General features: G+C 37.8%; 1 protein-coding gene across 1 annotated transcript in view; it reads left to right on the top strand.

Moving 5' to 3' along the window:
- Positions 1-24425, top strand: part of ca10a (carbonic anhydrase Xa) — a 338819-nt gene that overhangs the window by 24410 nt on the left and 289984 nt on the right. The window contains exon 2 of the mRNA XM_063482203.1: positions 19375-19449. Coding sequence (XP_063338273.1) covers positions 19375-19449 — 75 coding nt within the window. The remainder of the gene's footprint in view (positions 1-19374; positions 19450-24425) is intronic.

Here is a 24425-nt window from a genome sequence, read left to right as displayed (position 1 = left end):
CTCTCTTTTCCAAAGATGAGGGATTTCTCCATCAGATATTTATTTTTTTATTACTTTGTCGTTTCAGCAACATTAAATTTAAAAACTGTACTTTTGAGTTAAAATATATATTTATAATTTTAATAAATGACAAATTAAAAAGGCATGAACATTTTTTTGTATCGAAAAAATATCGAACCGTGACACCAAAGTATTGAACCGAACCGAACCGTGAATTTTGTGTATCGTTGCACCCCTAATATATATACAGTCAGGTCCATAAATATTGGGACATCGACACAATTCTAACATTTTTGGCTCTATACACAACCACAATGGATTCCAAATGAAACGAACAAGACATGCTTTAACTGCAGACTGTCAGCTTTTATTTGAGGGTATTTACATCCAAATCAGGTGAACAGTATAGGAATTATGACAGTTTGTATATGTGCCTCCCACTTCTTAAGGGACCAAAAGTAATGGGACAATTGGCTTCTCAGCTGTTCCATGGCCAGGTGTGTGTTATTCCCTCATTACCCCAATTACAATGAACAAATAAAAGGTCCAGAGTTCATTTCAAGTGTGCTGTTTGCTTTTTGAACCTGTTGCTGTCAACTGCCAGGATGAGATCCAAAGAGCTGTCACTACCAGTGAAGCAAGCCATCATTAGGCTGAAAAAACAAAACAAACCCATCAGAGAGATTGCAAAAACATCAGGCATGGCCAAAACAACTGTTTAGAACATTCCCAAAAAGAAGGAACGCACTGGTGAGCTCAGCAACACCAAAAAACTAGGAAGACCACGGGACACAACTGTGGTGGATGACCAAAGAATCCTTTCCCTGGTGAAGAAAACACCCTTCACAACAGTTGGCCAGATCAAGAACACTCTCTAGGAGGTAGGTGTATGTGCGTCAGAGTCAACAATCAAGAGAAGACTCCACCAGTGTGAATACAGAGGGTTCACCACAAGATGTAAACCTTTGGTGAGCCCCAAAAACAGGCAGGCCAGATTAGAGTTTGCCAAACGACATCTGAAAAAGCCGTCGCAGTTCTGGAACAACATCCTATGGACAGATGAGACCAACATCAACTTGTACCAGAGTGATGGGAAGAGAAGAGTATGGAGAAGGAAAGGAACTGCTCATGATCCTAAGCATACCACCTCATCAGTGAAGCATTGTGGTGGAAGTGTCATGGCGTGGGCATGTATGGCTGCCAGTGGAACTTGTTCTCTTGTATTTATTGATGATGTGACTGCTGACAAAAGCAGCACAATGAATTCTGAAGTGTTTCGTGCAATATTATCTGCTCATATTCAGACAAATGCTTCAAAACTCATTGGACGGCGCTTCACAGTGCAGGTGGACAACGACCCAAAGCATACTGCAAAAGCAACCAAAGAGTTTTTGAAGGGAAAGAAGTGGACTGTTTTGCAATGGCCAAGTCAATCACCTGACCTGAATCCGATTGAGCATGTATTTCACTTGCTGAAGCCAAAACTGAAGGGAAAATGCCCCAAGAACAAGCAGGAACTGAAGACTGTTGCAGTAGAGGCCTGGCAGAGCATCACCAGGGATGAAACCCGGCGTCTGGTGATGTCTATGTGTTCCAGACTTAAGGCTGTGATTGACTGTAAAGGATTTGCAACCAAGTATTAAAAAATGAATGTTTGATTTATGGTTCTTATTCTGTCCCATTACTTTTGGTCCCTCAAGAAGTGGGAGGCACATTTGCAAACTGCTGTAATTCCTACACCGTTCACCTGATTTGGATGTAAATACCCTCAAATAAAAGCTGACACTCTGCAGTTAAAGCATGTCTTGTTCGTTTCATTTGGAATCCATTGTGGTGGTGTATAGAGCCAAAAATGTTAGAATTGTGTCGATGTCCCAATATTTATGGACCTGACTGTATATATATATATATATATATACAGGGGCGGATCTAGGGAAATTTTCTTAGGGTGGCATGAGGGTGGCAAAGAAATCAAATGGGGTGGCAAAATCAAAGCCTTTTTCCCCCCCAAACACATATGCAGGTGGTTACATATGGTTAAAATGATTCAAATGCAGTAAGTATACACGTTTTTCATATAAATATAGTCTATGACTTAATTATTGTCTGTAGCCCACATAATTACACACTTTAGTTACATAAAACATGTGAGTTTTGATGTTATGTACTGTATAGCCTGTATAATAAATAAATATGTAGCCCAATAAGTATAAAATCCAGAAAGCTACACAACATGGGGTGGTTCATTTACAAACACAAGTCTAACTTAAGTTTCACTGTTTTTTGTTAGAAAACAATCCCATTGTTACATACTTAAATTACACAAAATGTCAGAAATCTGCACTGTCATGAACAAAAATTTTAACCTAATTTTTCATGATTTGTTGGATTAACCCACTGAGGTCTGAAATACAACTGGCCATTTTTTGACTCCTTTTGAGTTTACGTTTGTATTTCACCCTCAGATTGTTTCATTTAATTTTTTCCCCTTGCCATGTTTGGTATCTTTTCAGCTCAACTGAATAGTTGTTTTTTTCACTGAAATACTGCATTAGTACTACTATTACTATTAATAGTACTATTACTGATCTGAAATCACACAAAGAACTTAAAATCCTAGTAGTATTTTTTACTGTAAAAAAAACCCACAGATATGTTGAGTAAATTTTTATTACTTGAAATGCAAATATAAATTGTACATTTTGTAAACATATACAGCTATTTATCTAAAAATGCAGCCAATACACCTGCCGTTTTTTTCATTTTGTACAACCATTTAAAAATATTACTAAAACTAAAATGAGAGAACAATCAGGTTTCGCAATAAGATACCCCACAAATGGTGTGTGCCAGTAAAAAAAAAGTTTGTCCACCAAAAGACAGAGGAGAACAGCACAGGGATAAACCTGCAGGCCTGACAACAGGAGGTGTATCACTCCGCTGGTTTTCTACTTAGTGACAGTGTTTACGTTGCAAATGTGCCTTTGTGACATTCATTAGTGCCCTCACTGACACACAAAACAAAACGACTACACAACAGAACAGCTACACAAGACAACACAATACACTAAGTATACACTCCACACTAAACGTCACAAATCTCCCACATCTAAAAACGCTCTCTCTCACACACACACACACACACTCGCTCGCCCTGTCTCTTTTCCCTTTTCCTAAACCAAATCCCACATGTTGACTTTTTTTTAAAATTGGTCGACATGGTGCATTTTTCCACCAATAGGAAACAGGTGGCTTTTTTTTCCCTTTCTTTACTGTTTTCGCGCTGTCCTTAGAAAACGCTTAAAACACACACACACAAAAACGTGACGACAGTATTTAGAAAAAAGCATGGCTTATATATATTATCATAACTCTGGATTTACTGGCCTGTAATTAAAATTTAAAAACTTTGAAGTCCGAACTTTCAATGTGGGCTGAAATAGAGACTCAGCGTGGCTGAGGCTTGTTGCTATGTCAGCTTAAAATAGTCATGTGATTTGGAGGTGCAGCGTGTCCGTGGACCACAGAGGGTTAACAATACTCACCTTCCTTCCATTTCCAGACTGTAACATCCAAACACCTGTGTAAAATCCAAAACTCCCATGGTGTTGTTCAAAATGTGCTCTGGCACAATCATAAGCATCGCTTGCTACTGAAAACAAGAAAAAAGCCGGTCCTGCTATGGGCTGAACCATTTGTTAATGGTGGAGGGGGGAACACTATCCAATATATTCAGTTTTAGCATTTATATTCACTGTTGACTGTAACTACGCTCAAACTGTTAATGCTATCTTATTTTAATAAACAACACTGTCATATGCAAAACTGGGGTGGCACTTGGGGTGGCAAGGGATCATTTTAGCGTGGCACGCCCCTATATATATATATATACATTAACAATGCTGATATTGATTAACAATGCAGATGTCATTACTAGGGATTTCCATGTTACCAATGCTGACATCAGCAAAAATTATCTACAAAAACTGCTGATGTCACCAGTCTGACGTCATGTCAAAAACACCATAAAATATTAAAGTTAGGGTTAAGGTTAAGGTTTTTCCTTTACAACTCGTTGGATGAAGTTGCACCCTGTCAGTGTACTTGCTTAAATTAAAGTTTTAACATTTTAATCATAACATTTTAAATAGTCCGGAATTCTAAAAACAGGGCTGGACATTAACGTGAACCTTATGCATAACAATTAGAGTTACTTTGTGAGGAAATATCTGTTCAAAACATCTATGGCAAGAACACTCAAAGGTTGTCCTAGAAATAATTTTTGAAGAGATGAAACCAACATGTACCTGAATAATTTTAAGAGACAAGTTTGGGGAAGGAAATTGAGGAAATTCATGATTAAAAGCATCTGCAAAACAAAGTGAAGGCAGGGTGATGCCTTCGGTTTTTATGACAGCCAATAGTACCGAGTCAGTAGTATTTAAAGGTGATGCTTTATTGGTCATTGTTTTCTGGACTTAATCTGGCTGGCCAGTCATGCCCTTTCAAAAGACAACACTATTGCATCTCATTTCAATTGAAAAGTAAGTGATGTCTTTTACTTAGGTGCTTTTACGTAGGTGTTATAACGACTACAATTTTAACTCATTTTAACCATCCACTAACTATCAAGCATAAGCATACCTGTTCACACAATGAGTTTCTTCCATTACAAATCCTCCACTACCATGGGCAAGACCAAAGAAAGAGGAGAAAGGTTGTCAGGGACAAGACTGCAGACTTGCACAAGGCTGGAATGGGCTACAAAACTAGAACGGAATCCAAAAGTGAGCACTCTTCAGTCCATAATCTGAAAGTGGAAAGAACATAAACCGGCCACGACCAGATGCTCCCTTCAAAATTTCAGACAAAGGAACGAAAAAAAAAGTATTTGTTCCTATTCAGGAACAAGTACATTTCGTTTTCAACTCATCTCAAAACAATGAACAAGAAAACATCAATAATAAATACTACTGTACTTTGTGTTGTACTGTGAAGATCAAGTGCTCCTTTGATTTCAGTTTGTATTTTTTTTGATAGGGTTGTGTGCCATGATTTCTGTGGTGACTTTTTTTTGCATTTGAATCTGCTGGTTGTCAGACGTGTTTATTGGCGTGTGGAGGAATTGTGTTCTTTTACTCTTCACCATTTTTCAGATGTCTAGAAAACTCATTCTTCAATGTATTTTTCAGGGGACAGAAATTTAGTTAGGCTTAGTAAAAATATGAAAAACTTACAAAGCAGCACAAGATGCAGGACAATTTGCTACATTATCACAAAAACAACTTATAATATTTTATTTAAGATAATATTCATTTTTGTGAGGCACAAAGCAGAAAATGCCACTGATTATAAAGCTAAGACTATATTTAGTTCAATAGGATCAGAGGCCACAGATGACAGATGTACTCACCTTCTTTAAACTCTAGTTTTCTGCTTTCTTCAAGTACACAAAAAAAGATTTTTTTTCTTGTTTTGTGGTACTTGGTAGAGGAGAAACAGTGTGACATTTTAGAGATGAGACACTGCACAGTGCAGTAAAAGTGAGCAAATGAAGAGTGTGTTCTTGTTAGGGGCACATTTGATGTGATCAGTGAGCCGTAAACCACTTCTCTGTGGCTCCTCTCAATGCATGTCTGATAATGTCACAGTTAGGATGTGTAAAAGAATACCACTCTGTTGACCCAACTTTGCCTGTTAGGGGTAAGAGAGTTTCAAGTACACAGTAAGACTGTTTGGCTAATCAGTGCACTAAAATTGAAAGAACTTTTCCTTTACAACTCCGTCTAGTGAGGTTTGGAACGGTGTAGCTTAGGTTGTTGAACAGGTCACCTGCTAATTGAAAGGTTGGTGGTTCGATCCCTGTCTGTTCCAGTCTGCATGCCAATCCTTGGGCCAGATACGAACCTAGTATAAACAGTCTATGTTCAAGTTCATTTACTGTGCAAGGGACTTTTTTTGTCTGTGAACTCTATGTTTGTATTGGATTTCCTTTTAGAATCTCAGTCAAAAACAAGAGAAAAAAAAACCCACTTTCAGTAATCCAGGTTGAGTTGACAAAATTAACTGCATTTATCTGTTTCTCTGACTTGACATTTTCTTACTTCTCTGCACCAAAACAGTTGCTAAGACACACAAGCTCATTTAAATTTTCTGATGATAAAGAAACTCTCTTTATCTGTACAATATGACCTGCAACAGAGAAAAACATTTCACAAGGTATGGATGTTGCAGGCGTTGCCAAGTACTTATATGTAATGGAGGCCAGCCTGCTGCTGTGTGCTTGGACCACCACTCTAATGGACAGGCCTCTGTACTGATGGTGAGCTCTCCTGTATCGATGTATCGAAGCACACTTTTCTCAGCTGAGTCTTCCTCCTGTTCTGAATCAAACTCTGACATAGCAGCCAATACAGCTAACCTTTTCTTTGGTGGTGACATGTTGTTGCTTCCACGAGTTTCTCTCCAGCAACCCTCTGTTCCTTGAGCATGTTGGCGACTGAGACCAAAACTTCACCTCTGTCAGCTCTGTGCATACACTTGAAGTCCTTGAATCGGGGTCCAGTGCAGTAGCAATTTTTAGTTATGCAATGTTGATATTTTCTTTGTGTGTCTCCAGGTCTGTTCTGACTGAAGACCATGTAGGCAGGGTCATCATTTGAGCTCTCCATGACCCAAGAGAGTTCACAAAAAGCAGGCAGAACCACAGAGCATGAAACATACTTTTTTCCTCCTAGAAGTTCAGTCTCATACCTGCAAAAGAAAAAATACAAAAGAAAAACATTTACAATGAAAATGTAGTGCATTCATTTACTTCTATACACACAAAAATGTCCTCTAAATATTCATGCTTTATTTACACACACATACAGACGCTATTTCTCTCTCACACACACAGTAAGAAATAAATGATGTAAAACCTTCCTGCAGGGTTTCAGTAGTGTTCACATTTTGTGAACACAGCTTCCATTGTTCATCAGTACTCCACTTTAAACCTTAGGTAATTACAACTCGTGTATTCTTCTTGTGATGATGTGTCTTGAAGGAGGCTCATACATGTCTACATTTGTCGGGATCCTAAGAACATTCCTTTAGACCAATATCTTCGACAACACTAATTGGCCTGCATTTTTTAGCTATCCACTTTGGTATGGCGTTTGTTAGCTTGTCTTGCCTTTGTTTATCTATACTTACATGCTTAGATGTCCTTACATACTGCATCCAACGTAGTCTGCTGAAGCCTCCTGCCACAGTATGTTTGGGTGTGTGATTTGCTAATATCAATACTGTGTAGTGCATTGAGTGATACTTCAGACTTGAAGTACTCTGGTGACAAGAAAACTCAACCTTGCAGTGTTTGCAAATAACTTTAGTGCTATCAACGCTATAGTCAGGAACAGTTTTAAAATGAAAATGTCACAGACTTTCAAAATAATAATGATTTTAGAAACTGCTTTAATGTGCGGTAAAATAATTGTCAATTAATAGCTAGGTTTCATTTGACGTAGACGTGACGTCGACGTAAAGCGCGAAATTTGACTGGCGGTCGGAAGTGAAAAAGATAAGCGCAAAATCACAGACAGACAGTACGCAAAATGCCTATGTCCTGTTGTGTTTACGGATGCTCCAGTAGGTCGACCAGAGAAACCGATAAACGGTATTTTAGGGTACCAAAAATAGCCCAACGAAGAGGAGAAAAATGGAAAATTCTAACCGAAAAACGTAGGAAAAAATGGATTTTAAATTTACGTTTACAGTCGGGAGGAGCAGAGTCTGCCAATGCCCGTGTCTGCAGCGACCACTTAGCTAAAAGAAAACACTCTCTCCCCACTACTACTGAAGTACACCTGCAAAATGCTAGCAGTGCCCTATGCGTATATGTGTGTGTGTGTGTGTGTGTATGTGTGTGTTCTCATTGCAATAACATCCTACTTAATTAGGCTACTAACCCTGCCATACAATTGCAATGAGCTGCAATCACTTCTCCATCCTCCTTTGCAATTACCCAAGTCTTCAGAGGTGTCTCGTTAGACCTCTGGGAATGGTTTACCTTGAAACAAACAACTGTCACTCTAACGAAGTCCTAAGGATGTGGCATGTTTGTTGACGTTAAAGCCGCTACCGCTAACTGTTAGCGTGTTTAAGATAAAGCAATATAAGAACAAACACTCACCCTTGCAAACACCAAACTGTATCCATCACGGAGACGTTTTGTTCCAAGGTTGTGGACCCACCCGCTGACAAAAAAATTGTACGCCTCCAGACTCTTGAAAGCTTTCATTTGCTGCCTAGTGTAGTAAGAAGTCTGGAGGACCAAGTAGTTGGTGATATCCACAGCCTCGATAGTAGGCAAATCCTTTACTTCTGTGGTGTATTCGGACATTTTCAAAGAATACGGATCACGTCCGATATATTTTTTAACTATCTGTTTATATCTCTCCCGAGAAACGGGGTCTAAAGTTGCACAATAGCTGCTCTCCTGACTCTCCACAGTGTCCTCCATGTTTACTTCCGCCCTCCACTCAAAAATCGTGCTGCCTCCGCACGTCATCAGAACCACGTGACCGCAACCCAACTATTGGGATGTGCAATTAGTCGATTAGCCAACTAATTACTTACTAGTCATTTAATCTAACTGTTAAAATTGTTGTTAATGTTAAAATTTTAATTGATGCCTAAAACCGGTAAATTATTGTGTCCTAAATGTTATGCAGCCCTCTGCCACCATATGGCGCATGGTTGTTGAGAAACCAAATCTAGGCCTTACCTTTGTAGTGTTAACCTTGTTAACACTATTAGAATGAGATTGCAGATACAAGTGGAAGTGAATGGGCTCTCCCTTAGCAGTTGAGTGAGGAGTTCCCTCATTCCGGAAGGTCTCAGGTAAAGCTGCAATTTCTCCTCAAAAGGAGATGGCTGTCATTCCTGGGCATGGTGTAAGGGCATGTCCTACTGAGAGGAGGTCCCACGGTGGACCCAGGACACGCTGGAGAGATTACATTTATTGGCTGGGCCTGGGAAAGGAGGATGTGGCAAGGGGGAAGTCTTCAGATAAGTGGGAGAAAATGGCTGGATGATTTATTGTTTTGATATTTTTAAATGTTATTAAAGTGGTTGTAATGAATTTTCGAACAGTGTGCATTTTTCATAACGCATGGCACAATATGCCACACTTCTCAGTCACAGTTTATTTATTTTTCAAATGTTGCTGTTTTGTCATATTTTAGTTATTTTATTATTTTAGTAATACGTGAGCTGTAGTAACATGTTTTAATATCGTATATAACATTGGTTTATTTTAAGTGTTTTTCTTCTTTGTTGTCTGTTTGAAGTATAGCGTGAAATGTTGATGATGCGCAATGCGGGGTGCTGCACAGTTAAATTGCACATCTTAATTAAATTGCACATCCTAATTTAACGTCTTAGTTTTAGAGTAGTTGGTTAGTCACCTTTTTTTCTTTAGTTGACTAGTAAATAATGTTTTAATGTGCCTAGCCCATATATATATATATATATATATATATATATATATATATATAGAGAGAGAGAGAGAGAGAGAGAGAGAGAGAGAGACATACATGTGTAAAAGTATAGATTTAATTTTGTTTGGTAATTGATATTGAAACAGATTTTTAATCAGGTTGCCAGTTATTGTTGCGTTAGTTCTTAGTTGCATTGCACTGCATCTTGTGACATTAAAAGTTACACTTAAAGCTATTAGGAGTGGCTCATAGTCAAAGAAGACATTAATTTGATCTTAATTATCTCCATCCATTTATTTTCTTACCACATTAATTTCACCTTCTTCTGTCCCTCCCTCACTCCTCCTGCACTGCTCCATGGCTGGTGCTACCAAAGGCACCCTCCTGTGACTGCTAGGGCTCATTGCTAGTTGTTGCAATACTACTGTTGACAGCGGAGTACACTGTAAAATCTAATTAGTTCCCAGAACTCAAAAAAATTATGGAAACTCGTTGCCTCAAAAAAATTGAGTAAAGCTTTGAGTACTCTGTACAAGCTCATTTGTTCCCAGAACTCAAAAACATTGGATCAAGTTTACTTAAGATGACCAAGTTAGGGCAACTTACTCATTTTGAGTACACTGTACAGCCTTGTTAGTTCCCAGAACTCAAAAAAATTATGGAAACTCGTTGCCTCAAAAAAAACTAAGTAAAGCTTACTTAAGATGACTGTTAGGACAACTTATACATTGCAAGTCTGCAGTATTAACAATAACTTGATATTTCTGACTGTACAATACTAATTGTTTACCTACTGACAAACATTTCAAGTTCAACTAAATGAAAAAACAATTTGTGGTAACCTGAATATGATTAAAAATAATTAACAATTTTTGTAATGATGTTAAAATGAACCCAACTTTTATTTTCAAACACAACAAAGTACAACAGCCAACATACTGGACATGTTCTGCTGAACAACAAACAATTATATTGCCATCACTGTTATAATCTTACAATGAAACAAAGTCTCAGATTTAATTATTCTGAAAATAAGTTTAGGCCTACCACAAGTTTGTTTTGTACTTACATTACTTATATAATCAAAATAAAATATTTGTTGTTCTGTCACAACTGCAGTCTCTAATTTAAACAACACATTTGTTTTGCATTCCAACACATGAGCTGGAATGTTGTAATATTTTAAGGATGGCTTGTTTCCAGTCCAGGCATTACTGCCTGAATGACTGTCATGGATCGAGGTGATCCAAATGTAGGTGCAGAAGAAAGTCTTTAACTTCCCTTAAGTACAGTGGCAGTGGATGTGGGTTGGAGATGCAATGAGCTTGAACCTGCAGGCGACCATCTTCACTGACCACACCATGTGTGACGGCGGACTCATCTCTCCTGTTGTCCTGCAAGCAAACAATCATATTTTTTGGAACATGAACTTAATTGCTTTCTTAAAACATTTTTTTCTGCATTTGGTATAGAACAGACTCCAATTTAGACGATCTCAGGCTCCATCCCCACCGGAGAGGTGACATTCAATGTCCCACTTGTCAGTCTGGATAGCCCTGACCACCACCCAACACACAATAATGTCATGAAAGCATCATTTTAAAAAAGGGCTATGCAAACATGGCCAATAACTTTCATTCTAATGATGTGCAAAATGATTTTGGGCACAAAACAGATTTTGCTGTTAGAAAACTTGCAGACTTCACTATATACAGTGTAGACCCTCTAAACTAAGTTTGGGGGATGTGATCTTTCAAGAAATGCAGACCAAACTGTTGTTGTTTGTTTATTTACACAGCATGTCTTGTAGAATTAACTGGAGTCACCAGCAACAGCATAGTGCAGTCATATCTCAAGTCTAATAACAGAAGACAGGAAAAGATCAGTAAAGAAACAACTTCCCCAAACCAAAGCACAAACAAAACAATAAGTAAAACAGGCTGATCTAAAGTATGATTAAAGTTCAGCCTGATTAATATAAATGTCACTGACAGTTGCTAATATATTGGAAAACCAAAATCCTTACCACTGAGTTGATGTCTTTCTGTCCAACAACAGGAGTGCTGGTCCCGAGCCTCAAAGACAGTAAGAAGCAAGCAGAGGGAGAAAAAACAGAACATTTTTCAGAAACTGATTTGATCCTTAATGGCTGTGCAATCATTGTAACATAGAGTTTGCTTATGTTGTTAAATAAAGGCTAGATTTGACATTAATAGATGCCACAGATGTTCTAAAGCTGCCACAAAGCATGAAAAAAAAAATAGAAGTCTCCGAAAACGTCGGAGCATTTTTGCAAATATGTGATGTCTTGATAAATCGAGCAGATATTTGAAATTTACACAGCTATATTAAGCTGTGTAAATTTATCTTTTAAGAAAATATCTTAAAAGTTTATTTTGTGACCCAGAAAAAGTAATAAGTTTTTCAGCGGCGCTCCTCCGCCATTGCCACGCTTACAAGTACACACAGGCTCCGACAACCGTGGCCGACAAATGCGATCCTCCTTTTCCCCAGACTACCCTTTCTGGGTCACAAAATAACCTTTTAAGATATTTTTAGGCGACAATGTAGCTGTATAATGCTCAAATATCTACTTAATTTATCAAAATATCACATATTTGCAAAAGTGCTTCCACGTTTTCGGAGAGCTCTGTTATCCACCCCCCACATCCCACACCTACCTACCCCACCCCTAACGGCTGCACCTCCCAAAGAATTTTGTCTGGGCTCTTATCTCACTTATTTATTTCAAACAATCAACAGAAAATTTCACCACATAGTTTTATGTAAGGTTTTTAAGGCTGTGGTGTTAATTTTTAAGTAACATGAGCCCAGCGACAGCAGCAACGCTAGGCTAACACTAACTAGCTAGCAAGATTTTAAACCTGGTGCTAAACTAAGAGAAGCCACAAAATCAGTTTGAATAAGAGTAAACATTTACTCACCAAGTCAGTAAAGATCCACAGCAATGACAACAATAATATCTTGAGCTGACGCTTCTCCAGGTTTGCTCAAGTTATTCCATAAAAAATGCACCGTGAACACGCGGACTGATCTGGGAGGGAGGAGGACCTGTAGTCACGTGGCATTTTCAAAACACATCTTTCATCCTTCCGCACTGAGAAGCAAAACTTCCAGCTTACTTAGTTTTTCTAAGTTAAGACAACTCAAATAAATGGAGTTTATCAGCGTTTTTGCATAAAAAGTACTGGTAACTTATTTAAATTGAGTTCTAAAAACAAATTGATAAAAATTGAGTTCAGCCTATTTAATATTTTTAATTAAACACAATATTACATTTTACAGTGTAGCAGCAGCAGCCCTAACGGCTAACATGTTGCTTAATTTGACATATTTTACTGCATGGATTTTATTTTGTCTTAGCTTTTCACGAACCTCCCACTCACACAAGTGAACTTCTTTTGTGGACTCCCTCTTTGTTACCTACTTTGAGCCAGTTAATGACAACACACACACACACACACACACACACACACACACACACACACACACACACACACACACACGCACACACACACACACACAGAATGAGAGAGATAATGGTCTCATAAGTCAGTAAGCACAGCTGTTGGCAAGGTCAAGTTTCATTTATGGATGCACATTGGCACTTCTAGTTTAGCCTCTGCATCTCTTCCATTCTGACGTTCTCTTCTTTTCTTTCCCTTTTCCTCCCTTTCTGAGTCCATCCTGTACCTGCCCTGCTGTCCTGTCACGCTCCTCCATCCCTCTCTCTTCCTGCATGGTTGGGCTTATGAATTGCTCAAGCCCTTCAATGAATATCAATGCAAGAGCTTGGATATTTTATGAAAATAAACTGTTTACTGAGACTGGCTTTATGGGAGGTTGGCAACGGCTGAATTGAGTGCTGCCTCATTCCCAAGCATGGATGAAATAAGCTGGTTCAATGCTAAATAGGATTCAGGTCAGTAAGAGTCTGTGGCCAGCCAGATCTGTCATACAGGTTTAGAGCAACATTCTCATTTCAGAAACCATACAACAAAGTGTGGAATATTTTTTTTTTACCAAGGGCGTTCTCACATCTGCAGCTTTACATATTTACACTTGGCTGGGACTTGAATGGGGTCTTAAAGAGGGTAATCTCTTTAATCAAGGAGTCCACTAATTGCCAAGGTCATTAAATGACTGGTTTCCAGCACAACACAGATTGTAATACAAACTCCAGATAAGGGCAACACAACTAGCACTCACAGGGGTTCAGACAGTATTTTACTAACCATAACAATAATTACCAAGCAATAGAAGGTAATTTATTTGTGTTAGCAAATAATATAATATAATATCTAATATTAGGTAACAGTCAGTTTTATCATTCAAAGTCTAGATTCTAGACAAAAGGGATGAACTGATAGATGGATATTGGTATTATACTGATAATCAGGTATGAGGATAAATAGACTAGCGAGCTGTTGTATGTATAACAGTGCAGATATCAACACAGTTGTGTACAAGTAGCTAGATGCCCTTTGAAGGAGCAAAGAGCTTTACTTCACACATCCTCCATTTAAAGGTTTGGTGAAATGGGTGACACTGGGAGCCCATGGTACATCCATGCTTTTATGTATAGAAACCCTCATTGTGCTGGGTATTGAAAATATTTGATGGTAAGGGAGAGGTCTCATAGTATGCAAATCTGATCATGGGTAAAGCTGGTTCAGTTGTGTAGTCAATTTCTGACATTCTCCACTGCCCTGGTTGTAGGTATACAACTGAAAACTTGTAAATTTCCATAGTCTGTATTTTTAGTTTAGTTTTTGTTCTTAGCTATTTATTTATTCTAAATGCTGCTACCAATGAGCGGCTTCAAATTACGTTGAACATCTGATATTTAATGAGAATAAAAAGGACTCTGAAAAAATGAGACCATGTCAGAGAACACAAACTGATGACAGGCTTGTACATGTGTCTTCTAGAGCAGGGGGACCTTCCTGGTACTGCAACAAATTCAATCCATTTGGCATACCTCAGCTTTTTCTTTATTGTTTCCTCTCCTTAAAAATGCTTTTTGACAGCTGCTCTTCCACAAAGAACATTTGTGATGAGGCTTCAGGCAGGTAGTAGATAGATCAACTGAAGGCCCAGATGAATTTCTTAGGTCATGTCTTTGTTAAATTTTTCCCATTTCTTAAGGACATGATTTCTAGATATTGTTCATCTGTTGTCGATTTGTTTGTAGGTCTACCAAATCTTCTTTTTCCCTCCACTAAAATGAAACTAATAACTCTTTGAGAATCACTGTGTTGGTGGAAAAATACTATTATGTACTTGTCAAACTCTTTGCTGTCTTTATGTGTACACACAACACTGGTTTATCCTTTGAAATAGGTGCCTTTTTGTCTTGAATGATACACAAGTGCTTGTTTTATATCTGGAATTATACATAAGTAAAATGTTAAGTAACTTGACAAACAACAATAGCAAAAACAAACTTTCCTATTAAAATGGTAAATTAGATGAGTCTGAAGCTGCGTCCAATGTAAATGGTAAATGGACTGCTTCTTATATAGCGCTTTTCTACTCTCACTTAGCACTCAAAGCGCTTTATACAACTCGTGCATTCACCCAATCATACCCATTCACACAAGCACTTTATCTAAGGTGACCTGCTACAGCCACCCCAATGTCTAAAGCTAACCTTTCTAAGATCATCAGAAATCCTAGAGAACTGCTTTTAAAGACCACTTTAAACAATTCCAAAAGGTCTGAGTCCCTGGAAGCAAAATATAAAGAAATGATGGGCGGCTCAAAAATTTTGCACAGTACTGTATAGATATCTGTAGCACTTCACAAGTCAAACTCCCACCTCTGCTACTTGTAGTCAGGCATTCTAGCTATTCTGCATTTCTTGTTTTCATGTTGCTCCTTGTGTTATTCATTTTCTTTTCCTTCTATTTGTATGAGCTTGTGGCATGTTTGGGGATTTTGTCTTTTGCTTAACCTTGTCTGGTTTGTATGCTTTGTTGCCTGCCTTGATGTGTATGACCCATGTCCGTTTTTGGAATAAAAAGTTAGATATTTTAAATAACACACCCAGCAACCCAGCAAGAAAAGTGTTTCCTGTGTTTGTCACAGTTATATAGATATTCCCAAAATGTTAATTCTGTTCATCTGCATATAGCATTTTCAGAGGGAGAAACGTTTCTTAAGACATCCAAGACGTTTTCAGTTTCTTCACGAAACATTTCTCCCACTGAAAACATTTTCAGCCACATCCAGATAAACAGAATCCACTTTTTGGGGATTCCCTGAAAACATTTTCAGTGGAAGAAACGTTTCGTGAAGAAACTGAAAATGTCTTGGATGTCTTAAGAAACGTTTCTTCCACTGAAAATGCTACATCCAGAGGAACAGAATAAACTTTTTGGGGATTTTCCGTTTAGCTTGTCAAATTTACATAAATCTTCGATCGCTAGCAGTGTGACTCTGAAGTGCTGTACTGTATGTCTGTAAGTTTTCTCTCCAACAAACACAACAATGTCGACGAAATGTTGTCACCTGCGGGCGCCTTTGGTTTCATTCTATAATACTGCACTTATCTTTCTACAAGGTTTGAACTTTGAGAATGTTTAAACAAGACAGAAACGTGTGAAAATGTTCATTCCTGTCTGAGAAAAATGTATAAAGTGTGTAGTGAGGGGTTTCACAGCCTTAAAACATCTATAATAATTGTAAAAAAATAAAGTTGGCTACTTTGTGGATTTCACCTATCGTAGGTTATTCTTAGAACGTAACTCCCGCAATAAACGAGGGACCACTGTATATATAGGGACCACTGCAAAGAGGGGCTAAGGCATTTGTGAATTTTGACTGCCTGATGAACTTAGGAGCTAAATCCTGGTCACACTGAACTACAATTCCTTTAGCCCTCCACCCAAACTAACTCAGAGGGCAACCTCCATAAGGCCCACATCTATTCCTGCATCTGGGTTGACTGAAAACAATACCTCTTGGATTACTGTTCTTCCAAAAGCATTTCCCCAGAGACTCATTCATTGCTTACCTCTCCAGAGAGCACATTGCAAGAGGTAACCTTTGGTCCCCACTTCCTGTTTTTGAGTCTGTGCTAACCTCCAAAACTGCTGTTGTGACTCACAGCCTTTCCCCTTCACTCCACAGTAAAATCGTCGCCAGTGTCACGTTCCCCAGTATAGCTGGTTTCACATTAATTAGAAAAAGCAGGTCACTGCCACTAACTGCTTTAAATGAAACTAACGTCATTTTCACATATTTTTTTCAAATAATTAAATTAAGTCAGTAACTTAGTACTACCTTGGTACTACCTACCTTGTCAAAGTGTAAAGTGGCAATAGCTGACTGTGGCTTGCTTTGTAGGCTACTGTGTGGTTCAATGATGCAGTTCTGGAAACTAGAATTACTTGCTTTGATTACAATAATATGATAAAACAGATATTTTAATGGAGAAAATTTGCATGCACTCCATTACTTTAACAAGGAAATTAATTATGTTATGGTTCACCAAGTTCTGGAGCCAATCGTAAAACTATTTTCTTCAAATCAAATCAGCACTGTTGAGGTGTGTGTGTGGTTTCTGATCAAAAGTTAATCAGCTTTGTAGAAGTTTTGATATTTTTTATGATGTCCATCTGACTAACTTCCCAACTTCTAACTTCCCAACATCTGTCTATACATAGATTTTCTTCCACTTATACAATTCAGGGTTGCAAGGTGGCCCAAGTGAGATACACCCCGAACAGATCACTATGCGAGCACACAGAGGCAAATAATGATTCGTGGTCATATGCCTATAGCCATTTATAATTTGCCAGTAAACCTAATGTCTTGAGAGAGCCCATGGAGGCACATGGGGAGCTTGCAAACTAGACAAGAATGGCCCCAGCTGGTTGTAAGTCCCGTCGTTACCACTGTCACCTTATAGTAAAAGGTCCAGGGAATACAACTCTCCAGTACATGGTAGTACAGTGGTATACAAAAGTTGGGGCACCCTTGATAATTTTCATGATTTTTCTTCATAAGTCATTGGTTGTTTGGATCAGCAATTTCAGCAATATATCATATAGCAGATGAACAAAATTATATTTGAGAAGTGAAATAAAGTTTATAGGATTTACAAAAAGTGTGCAATAGTTACTTAAACAAAACTAGACAGTTGCATAAATTTGGGCACCCTTGCCATTTAATGATTTTAATACCTTCAGCACTAATTATTGGAGCACAAAATTTGTTTGGTAAGCTCACTGATCCTTGATCTACACACACAGGCGAATCCAATCATGAGAAAGGGTATTTAAGGTGGCCAGTTACACTGTGCATCATCCAACTATTCAGCCCACTTTGCACAAGGAGATGCTGTATGGGAGAGTAATGCAGAATAAGCCTTTTCTGCACACATGCCACAAACAGAGTGGCTTGAGGTATGCTAAAGCACATTTGGACAAGCCAGCTTCATTTTGGAATAAAGTGCTGTGGACTGATGAAACTAAAATTGAGCTATTTGGACATAACAAGAGGAAACAGAACACAGCATTCCAAGAGAAAGACTTGCTACCCACAGTAAAATTTGTTGGCAGTTCCATCATGCTGTGGGGCTATATGGCTAGTGCAGGTACTGGGAATCTTGTTAAAGTTGAGGGTCCCATGGATTCCAGTCAATATCAGCAGATTCTTTTAATTCAATTCAATTCAATTTTATTTATATAGTACCAAATCACAACAACAGTCGCCTCGAGGCACTGTAAGGTAGACCCTACAGTAATACAATACATAATATGTTCAAGAATCAGTGACAAAGTTGAAGTTGTGCCGGAGCTGGATATTTCAACCAGACAATGGCCCTAAACACTGCTCAAAATCTACTAAGGCATTCATGCAGAGGAACAAGTACAATGTTCTGGAATGGCCATCTCCAGATCTGAATATTGAAAAAATTGAAAATCTATGGTGAATTTTTCTGTTGGGGTGCCCAAATTTATGCACTTGCCTAATTTTGTTTAGGTTCATTTGCTATATGATATAATTAGATGACACTGCTGATTTATGAAGGAAAATCATGAAAATTATCAGGGATGCCCAAACTTTTGCATATCGCTGTAAATGGGTCACCAGTAACTTCACTGATGTTAGTTACATTATTTTTAACACAAATAAAGAGATCAGTGTGGATTCCGTCTTCATCAGTCTCATGGTAGTAGCATTAGCCAAAAGTTGAAGAAATAAAACAGACTACATAAAAAGAAACCTGTTGCAATTTAGGTCTTTTTGGGTTCTTTGGGGGTCTGGAAAGACTATTAGACTATTTGGTTGGTCGATGCAATGCTTTAGGCCAACTCCAATGAAATTGAACCTACTCTCCAAAATCCTTGTTACTGCAACAAGGATTTTGAAAGTGATAACAGAAGAAGGAGAGTTGTTCAACCACCTCAACTTCCATTAAAGAGAAACAATCAGGACAACATCTGGACATTAAATTAGGCCTTAATTTTGGTGTTTAATTAGTAAATGAAGAGTTGGGGTTGTGGGGGAATTAAGATCCAAAAAAGTATGATTCCAAAAAAAGTAATTCTCACTCACAACTTTCTCTTTGTACCCAGACTTCTAGGCCTTTGCCTTCCAGACCTTTGTCTACAGTCGACACAACATAAAAGAATAAAATTTATACTAATGTCTATGGAGTCATTGGATCACACAACAGCTTGCTAAGTGTATACACGTGCATGCGTTTAGGTTGAAACTATTTCCTAAGCCCTGTTGTTTATAAGAGGTTAACAGAGTATATGACAGTTAGGCTGGGGAAAAAAACCGTTGCTTCATTGTTTACATTTCAGATACAAGTGACTGATGTCCCTGTTGCTGTGTCTCTTCTCTCCCCCTTTAGCACAGCCAAATCCACCAAAAATTCATGAAGGATGGTGGGCATACAAGGAGGTGGTGCAGGGGAGCTTTGTTCCAGGTATGCTTCAAAACTGTGTGCAGCACTTTGATGCATATAATTTTCACAATACAGATTTTCCTGCATGTACTTTAAATATAATATATATAGTGTATAGTGTGTGTTTGATCCAGAAGTCAATGATTACTACACATTTAAGATTACATCGGGCAACGTTGCCCTTCTCTCAAAGCTAACACGTCTTTTTGATTGATAGCAGCTCACTGATCCTCCCAACTTTCCCATCTTGTTTTGTATCTGCATGTCATGCCAATTATTTCCCAGAGATTGTATTTTCTGCTGAGCTGAGGTGCTTTTGAGTTGTGTACATTAGTGTGTGTGTGTAGATGATGCAATCTCTGTCTTTATGAGGACTAAATGTCTGCATGCAAAAAGAGCAATTAGGAAAATTCAAATAGAGGACATTTAATTTCTACTCTTGTACTAGCATCAAAGCGAACTTTACCTGAAGGTTAAATGTGAGCAGTGAATCTTTACACGATGAAAGTGGAAGTATTAAGGAGCAATTAGAGGTAACTCGCCCTAAGGCTGTTTTGTCAACTCCCTGTTACTCATGAGGTACCCGTTGGTGTCAATACCCTGACAAACTTGCCACTGCAATATCAGCTGGCAAGAGATAATGGTCCCTTTTTACAGAAAATTTGAAGACTGAGTTTGAAGGGCGGGCAGTGCTTTTGCAAAGGTTTAAAATCCCAGAGACTGGATTGGTGCACTTTCTGGTCCTGGAATCTTTTTGCTTTTTTGTTTTTTTTTTGCCTTCCCTTGTTCATTATATTTTCTGGCCAGTGTAATAGGCTGGTGCATCGGGTCCCTGATACCAAAGAAAACCTTCTGTATATCTGGGCCACAGCGTGGTATTTAAAAATTCTCTCTTGTTGTGCATACAATAACATAACAGTTACCAGTGTACAGTTACTGTGTAACCTACATACACATTCACAGGTCATAGTTTCAAGACAGCTAAAATGCTGCTTACACTTGTTTCACAAGTGTAAAATCCTAGACTGCTACTGGATTGGATGGGTTTCTGCTCATCATTTCAAAATCTATTTTTGTTGAAAGGCATATATTATCATGGGAAAATTAGTAATAGATATTGATTTGGATATTTTTTTAGCTGCTTTGAGTAGAAGGATAGACAGATATGATAAAACTTTATTAGGTGTTCAGTGAGGGTATAATAAGAAAAACAAAATTGGTTGTGATTTGAGGTTTTGCAGAATTCTCCAATATTTCTCTCCTTGTATGAAGATGAAAATGTCATGATTTCAAATCACTCAAACGGATTCAGTAGCGTAATAAGGTAGCAGGACACTGCAGTATGTATCCTGTGAAGAAAATTCTGAAGGCCACTGTTCACATTTCAGCTATATATAGTTATATTGCGATTATCAAAGAGACAACTTAGGAGGAAATGTTATTTTGGATTACATAATCATCTGAAAGGAGTTATTAACAAAAGTAGCAGCTTCTATGTTTGATTGGCAGTCGAATTATTGTTGTTGAAAATGAAATGGAAATACTACTTCGACCTTACAGGCAAAAACAGTAATATCAATGCAAAGCTCATCTCAGGTTTGAAATAGTGCTATCAGAATTCTGAACCCTCTTCCCTTCTTTTCACCTGTTAATAGCCCATTTCAAAAACTGTGGCCCAGCATATTGGAACATTTGCACCCCAAGGTTAGCAAAGCAGATGTAATCACGTTTTCAGGCCTGGTTGACCTTTAGAATATTGCACATCCTTTTAGTGTACTCTCAATTAGCTTTAAATTTGATAAAGGTCAGATAAAACTCCACGTACTGCATCAGTTTCCCCTTTGCGTTTACCTTTTGTTTCTTTTCCATGTCCTTACATTTGACTCCTTCAGTTAAAAGTTGTGTAATGTGTCATCAGCATCACTCACTGCACTTCTAGAAAAAAGGTTACAATAAAAGTCCATTTCTATGATCTACATGAATCTACCTATAGGGCAAATTGCAAATTGTTTTTCTTTTTGGAAAACCAAAAAGGCAAATATATGTTCCCAAGTAGTAAAAAGTTGCATCCAAATGTTAAAGTGCAATTAGCAGACAGTGTTCAGAAAGAAATTATGATATTAATTTTGGTGCAAAAGTTACCACTTTTTGAAAGTCCTTTGAAAATGCAAATTGATTTTCAAATATCCTGTATCTTATTTTGCCCCTTATTTTTTGCGTTAGGGCAACTGTTATAATTTAACCAATACATAAATAAAATTCAATTGAACAGAAAATTAAATTAAAAGTTCATTTTTGTATCATTGTATAGCGTTCAAAACTGGTGTCCATAAGATACAAAGCATAGGGGTACTTATTTGGGAACTTGAGAATTACATTGCCCCAGTTATAAGCCATTGTACCTCTAAAGACACTATAAGGTAATTTATTTTGTGTTCTTCTTTCTGTAGCAAAGACTTGAGGGCTCAAACAATTCTTCCATTATTACATCTTTGGATTATGCGTCTTAGTTTATTCATTTTGGTATAATTAATGAATAAGCGTGCTTCATTTAATTTGTGTGCCATTTAGTTTTTGTCTGTGATCATATTATTCAGCTGAATTTGAATTAACATAGCAACAAGTTTTTTTTGTGCTGCAAAAACAATAACCACCATTAAAGTTATTAGAATTCTAAATGACCAAAATAAAAATTGCTCAGAAAAGCAGAGCCTCAGTTCTAGTCTGTGTTTATCTTAGAGCACAGGCATGAGCAGAATTTTAGGTATGCTAAAAATATCATACAAATTAGATCCTGCTCACCCAGTTACAAATCCTTTGTTTTTGAGTTTATGAGTTTTCATATCTATCTAATTTTTATGTATTAATGCAAGACTATTAGACCGTGTCTCTAGTGGCAATACATACCAAGGATGACTTGGGTATTTGAATCTTTCGGGGCTTCTTGATCTTAACAATGTTAAGAAGGAGTGTTAGTGTGTGATTTGTCTTATAAGGTGACTCTTTTAAGTAAATCTTTTTCATTGGACTTAAATCCAAATCTATGTGAAGCTTTCAAAAATACCTGGATTGATGTAATATTGCACCAATAAACTATAGCTGCAAACCTGATATTTAAAAACTAATATGTATAACTTTTTACTAGAGGTGGGGAGATTGATCTAAATATTGATAATACTTTACTGGTATCAGATATTGGCTAAATACTAGTGCATTAGGATCGATACTTTGTTTCTATCCTCTAAGTTTAATATGTAGCGCACTGAATTATATTAAATAATTGTTTTGGGAAATGAAAACATATACTTCTAAATAGGCAGTATGAAAAATGTCTGAATGTCATTTTGTGTTGACTGTCACATGTATTTTATCTGACACAGGGTGCTTTAGCGACAGACACATTTACATTCTAGCTCTCTAAAAAACCCTGTTTCAAAGTACCTGAAAAGCTGAAAGGTGTGTTTTATTGTATTAATTAATTATTGTGAAAAATAAACTGTGATTTAGTGGTCATTAAAATATCTTGATGCATTCTCAATCATCCAGGTAAGTAAATATCCAAAAGACCTCCCAGCCCATTGTTCCTTCAGTGGGCTGGTTTCAGTCATTATGCAAATATACTGTTTAAGATTGGGGAAACCTGCAGTCAGCTGAGACTGAAGAAGTCACTTGGATGAGTGACGAAACGTTTGTCCCACAGAAAACGCTACGTCCAGATGAACAGAATCAACTTTTGGAGGTCATTAAAATATGTTCAGAATTTGCAAATTGATGATGATTCATCTCATAAATCATGACACACTGCTTTCCTCCATATAAGGTTTTAAGGTTAAAAGAATCAGTATCAGCATTGGTATTGGCAAAGCTGGCCTTGTATTTTACCTGGTATTGGATATATACCAAAATTTGCAGTATTGCATACCACTGCTCTTTACTGAGTCCTCATTCTGAAATGTACACATTCCTGGTCTTAAAATACTGATATCTTAACAAAATAGAGCAGAACTGAATAACTCGACTGAACTTAATGTGCTTCAGGGACAAGGAGAAGCCCAATACAAAACACATAGAATGCTTATCACAGGCAGCCAACCTAATTTTTACAGTGAGCTGATGGCTGGCAGTGTTTCAGAGTTTTGGTCACATTTCTACTTAGATATCAGTCTATCGTGAAAAGATTTACATTTTGTGTAATATCACATGTCACACACAAAAAAAACCTGTCTTCTTTCAGCTACTCGCTTTAGTAGTTGCCACAATGTATCATCTGCCTCCATCTAACCCTGTTCCTAGCATCCTGTGTCACACCAATCCTCTGCATGTCCTCTGTCACTACATCCATGAACATTCTCTGTGGTCTTTAACATTGTCTGTAACTTTCTCCAGTATATCCAGCCCACATCTCTAAACACTTCCAAGCTGGCATCGCTTCCTCCTTGCTAATACACTGCACCTTCTGATTCACTAACTGTCCTCCTGTCTCTCATTTTCTTCATTCACGAACTCCCTAGAGTACCCCTTTCAGTTTCTCTACACAATGTCTTCACTTATTAAAATATTTCCATCTCTATCCTTAATAACTCTAATGTGCTGAACATCCTTTCCAGCTATATTTAAAGTCCCTGCTTATACCTGCATACTCCTGCCTGTCTTTCACTCTCAATGCCCCCCCCCCTTTTTTTTCTTCCTCTGTCTTTAATTGACAGTAACACAATTTCCACAAGCAACCCTTTGGCAAACAGCACAACAGCCCCGACTGATCTAGTATGGAAATCTCATTGAGGATTTGCATATTTGATTTTGCAAAGGTTTTATGCAGGGGCTCTTGGTGATGTCACCCTCGACATTTATCAGCACAAGGATTACACTGGCTTGTGGCCTCAACGTGCCTGGCAGCAGACGCACTCCAACCCCAACTTGTCAATCTGCAGGGCCCACATCCCATATACAGGAAGCCTGTTTCAGCTCTCTGTTAAAAAGTCAAATTCTCTGATCCT

The sequence above is a fragment of the Pelmatolapia mariae genome, linkage group LG8 (assembly GCF_036321145.2).
Source record: "Pelmatolapia mariae isolate MD_Pm_ZW linkage group LG8, Pm_UMD_F_2, whole genome shotgun sequence".
Lineage (NCBI taxonomy): Eukaryota > Metazoa > Chordata > Actinopteri > Cichliformes > Cichlidae > Pelmatolapia > Pelmatolapia mariae.
The sequence above is the reverse complement of the archived record's forward strand: the minus strand, read 5'-3'. Positions and strand labels throughout refer to the sequence as shown.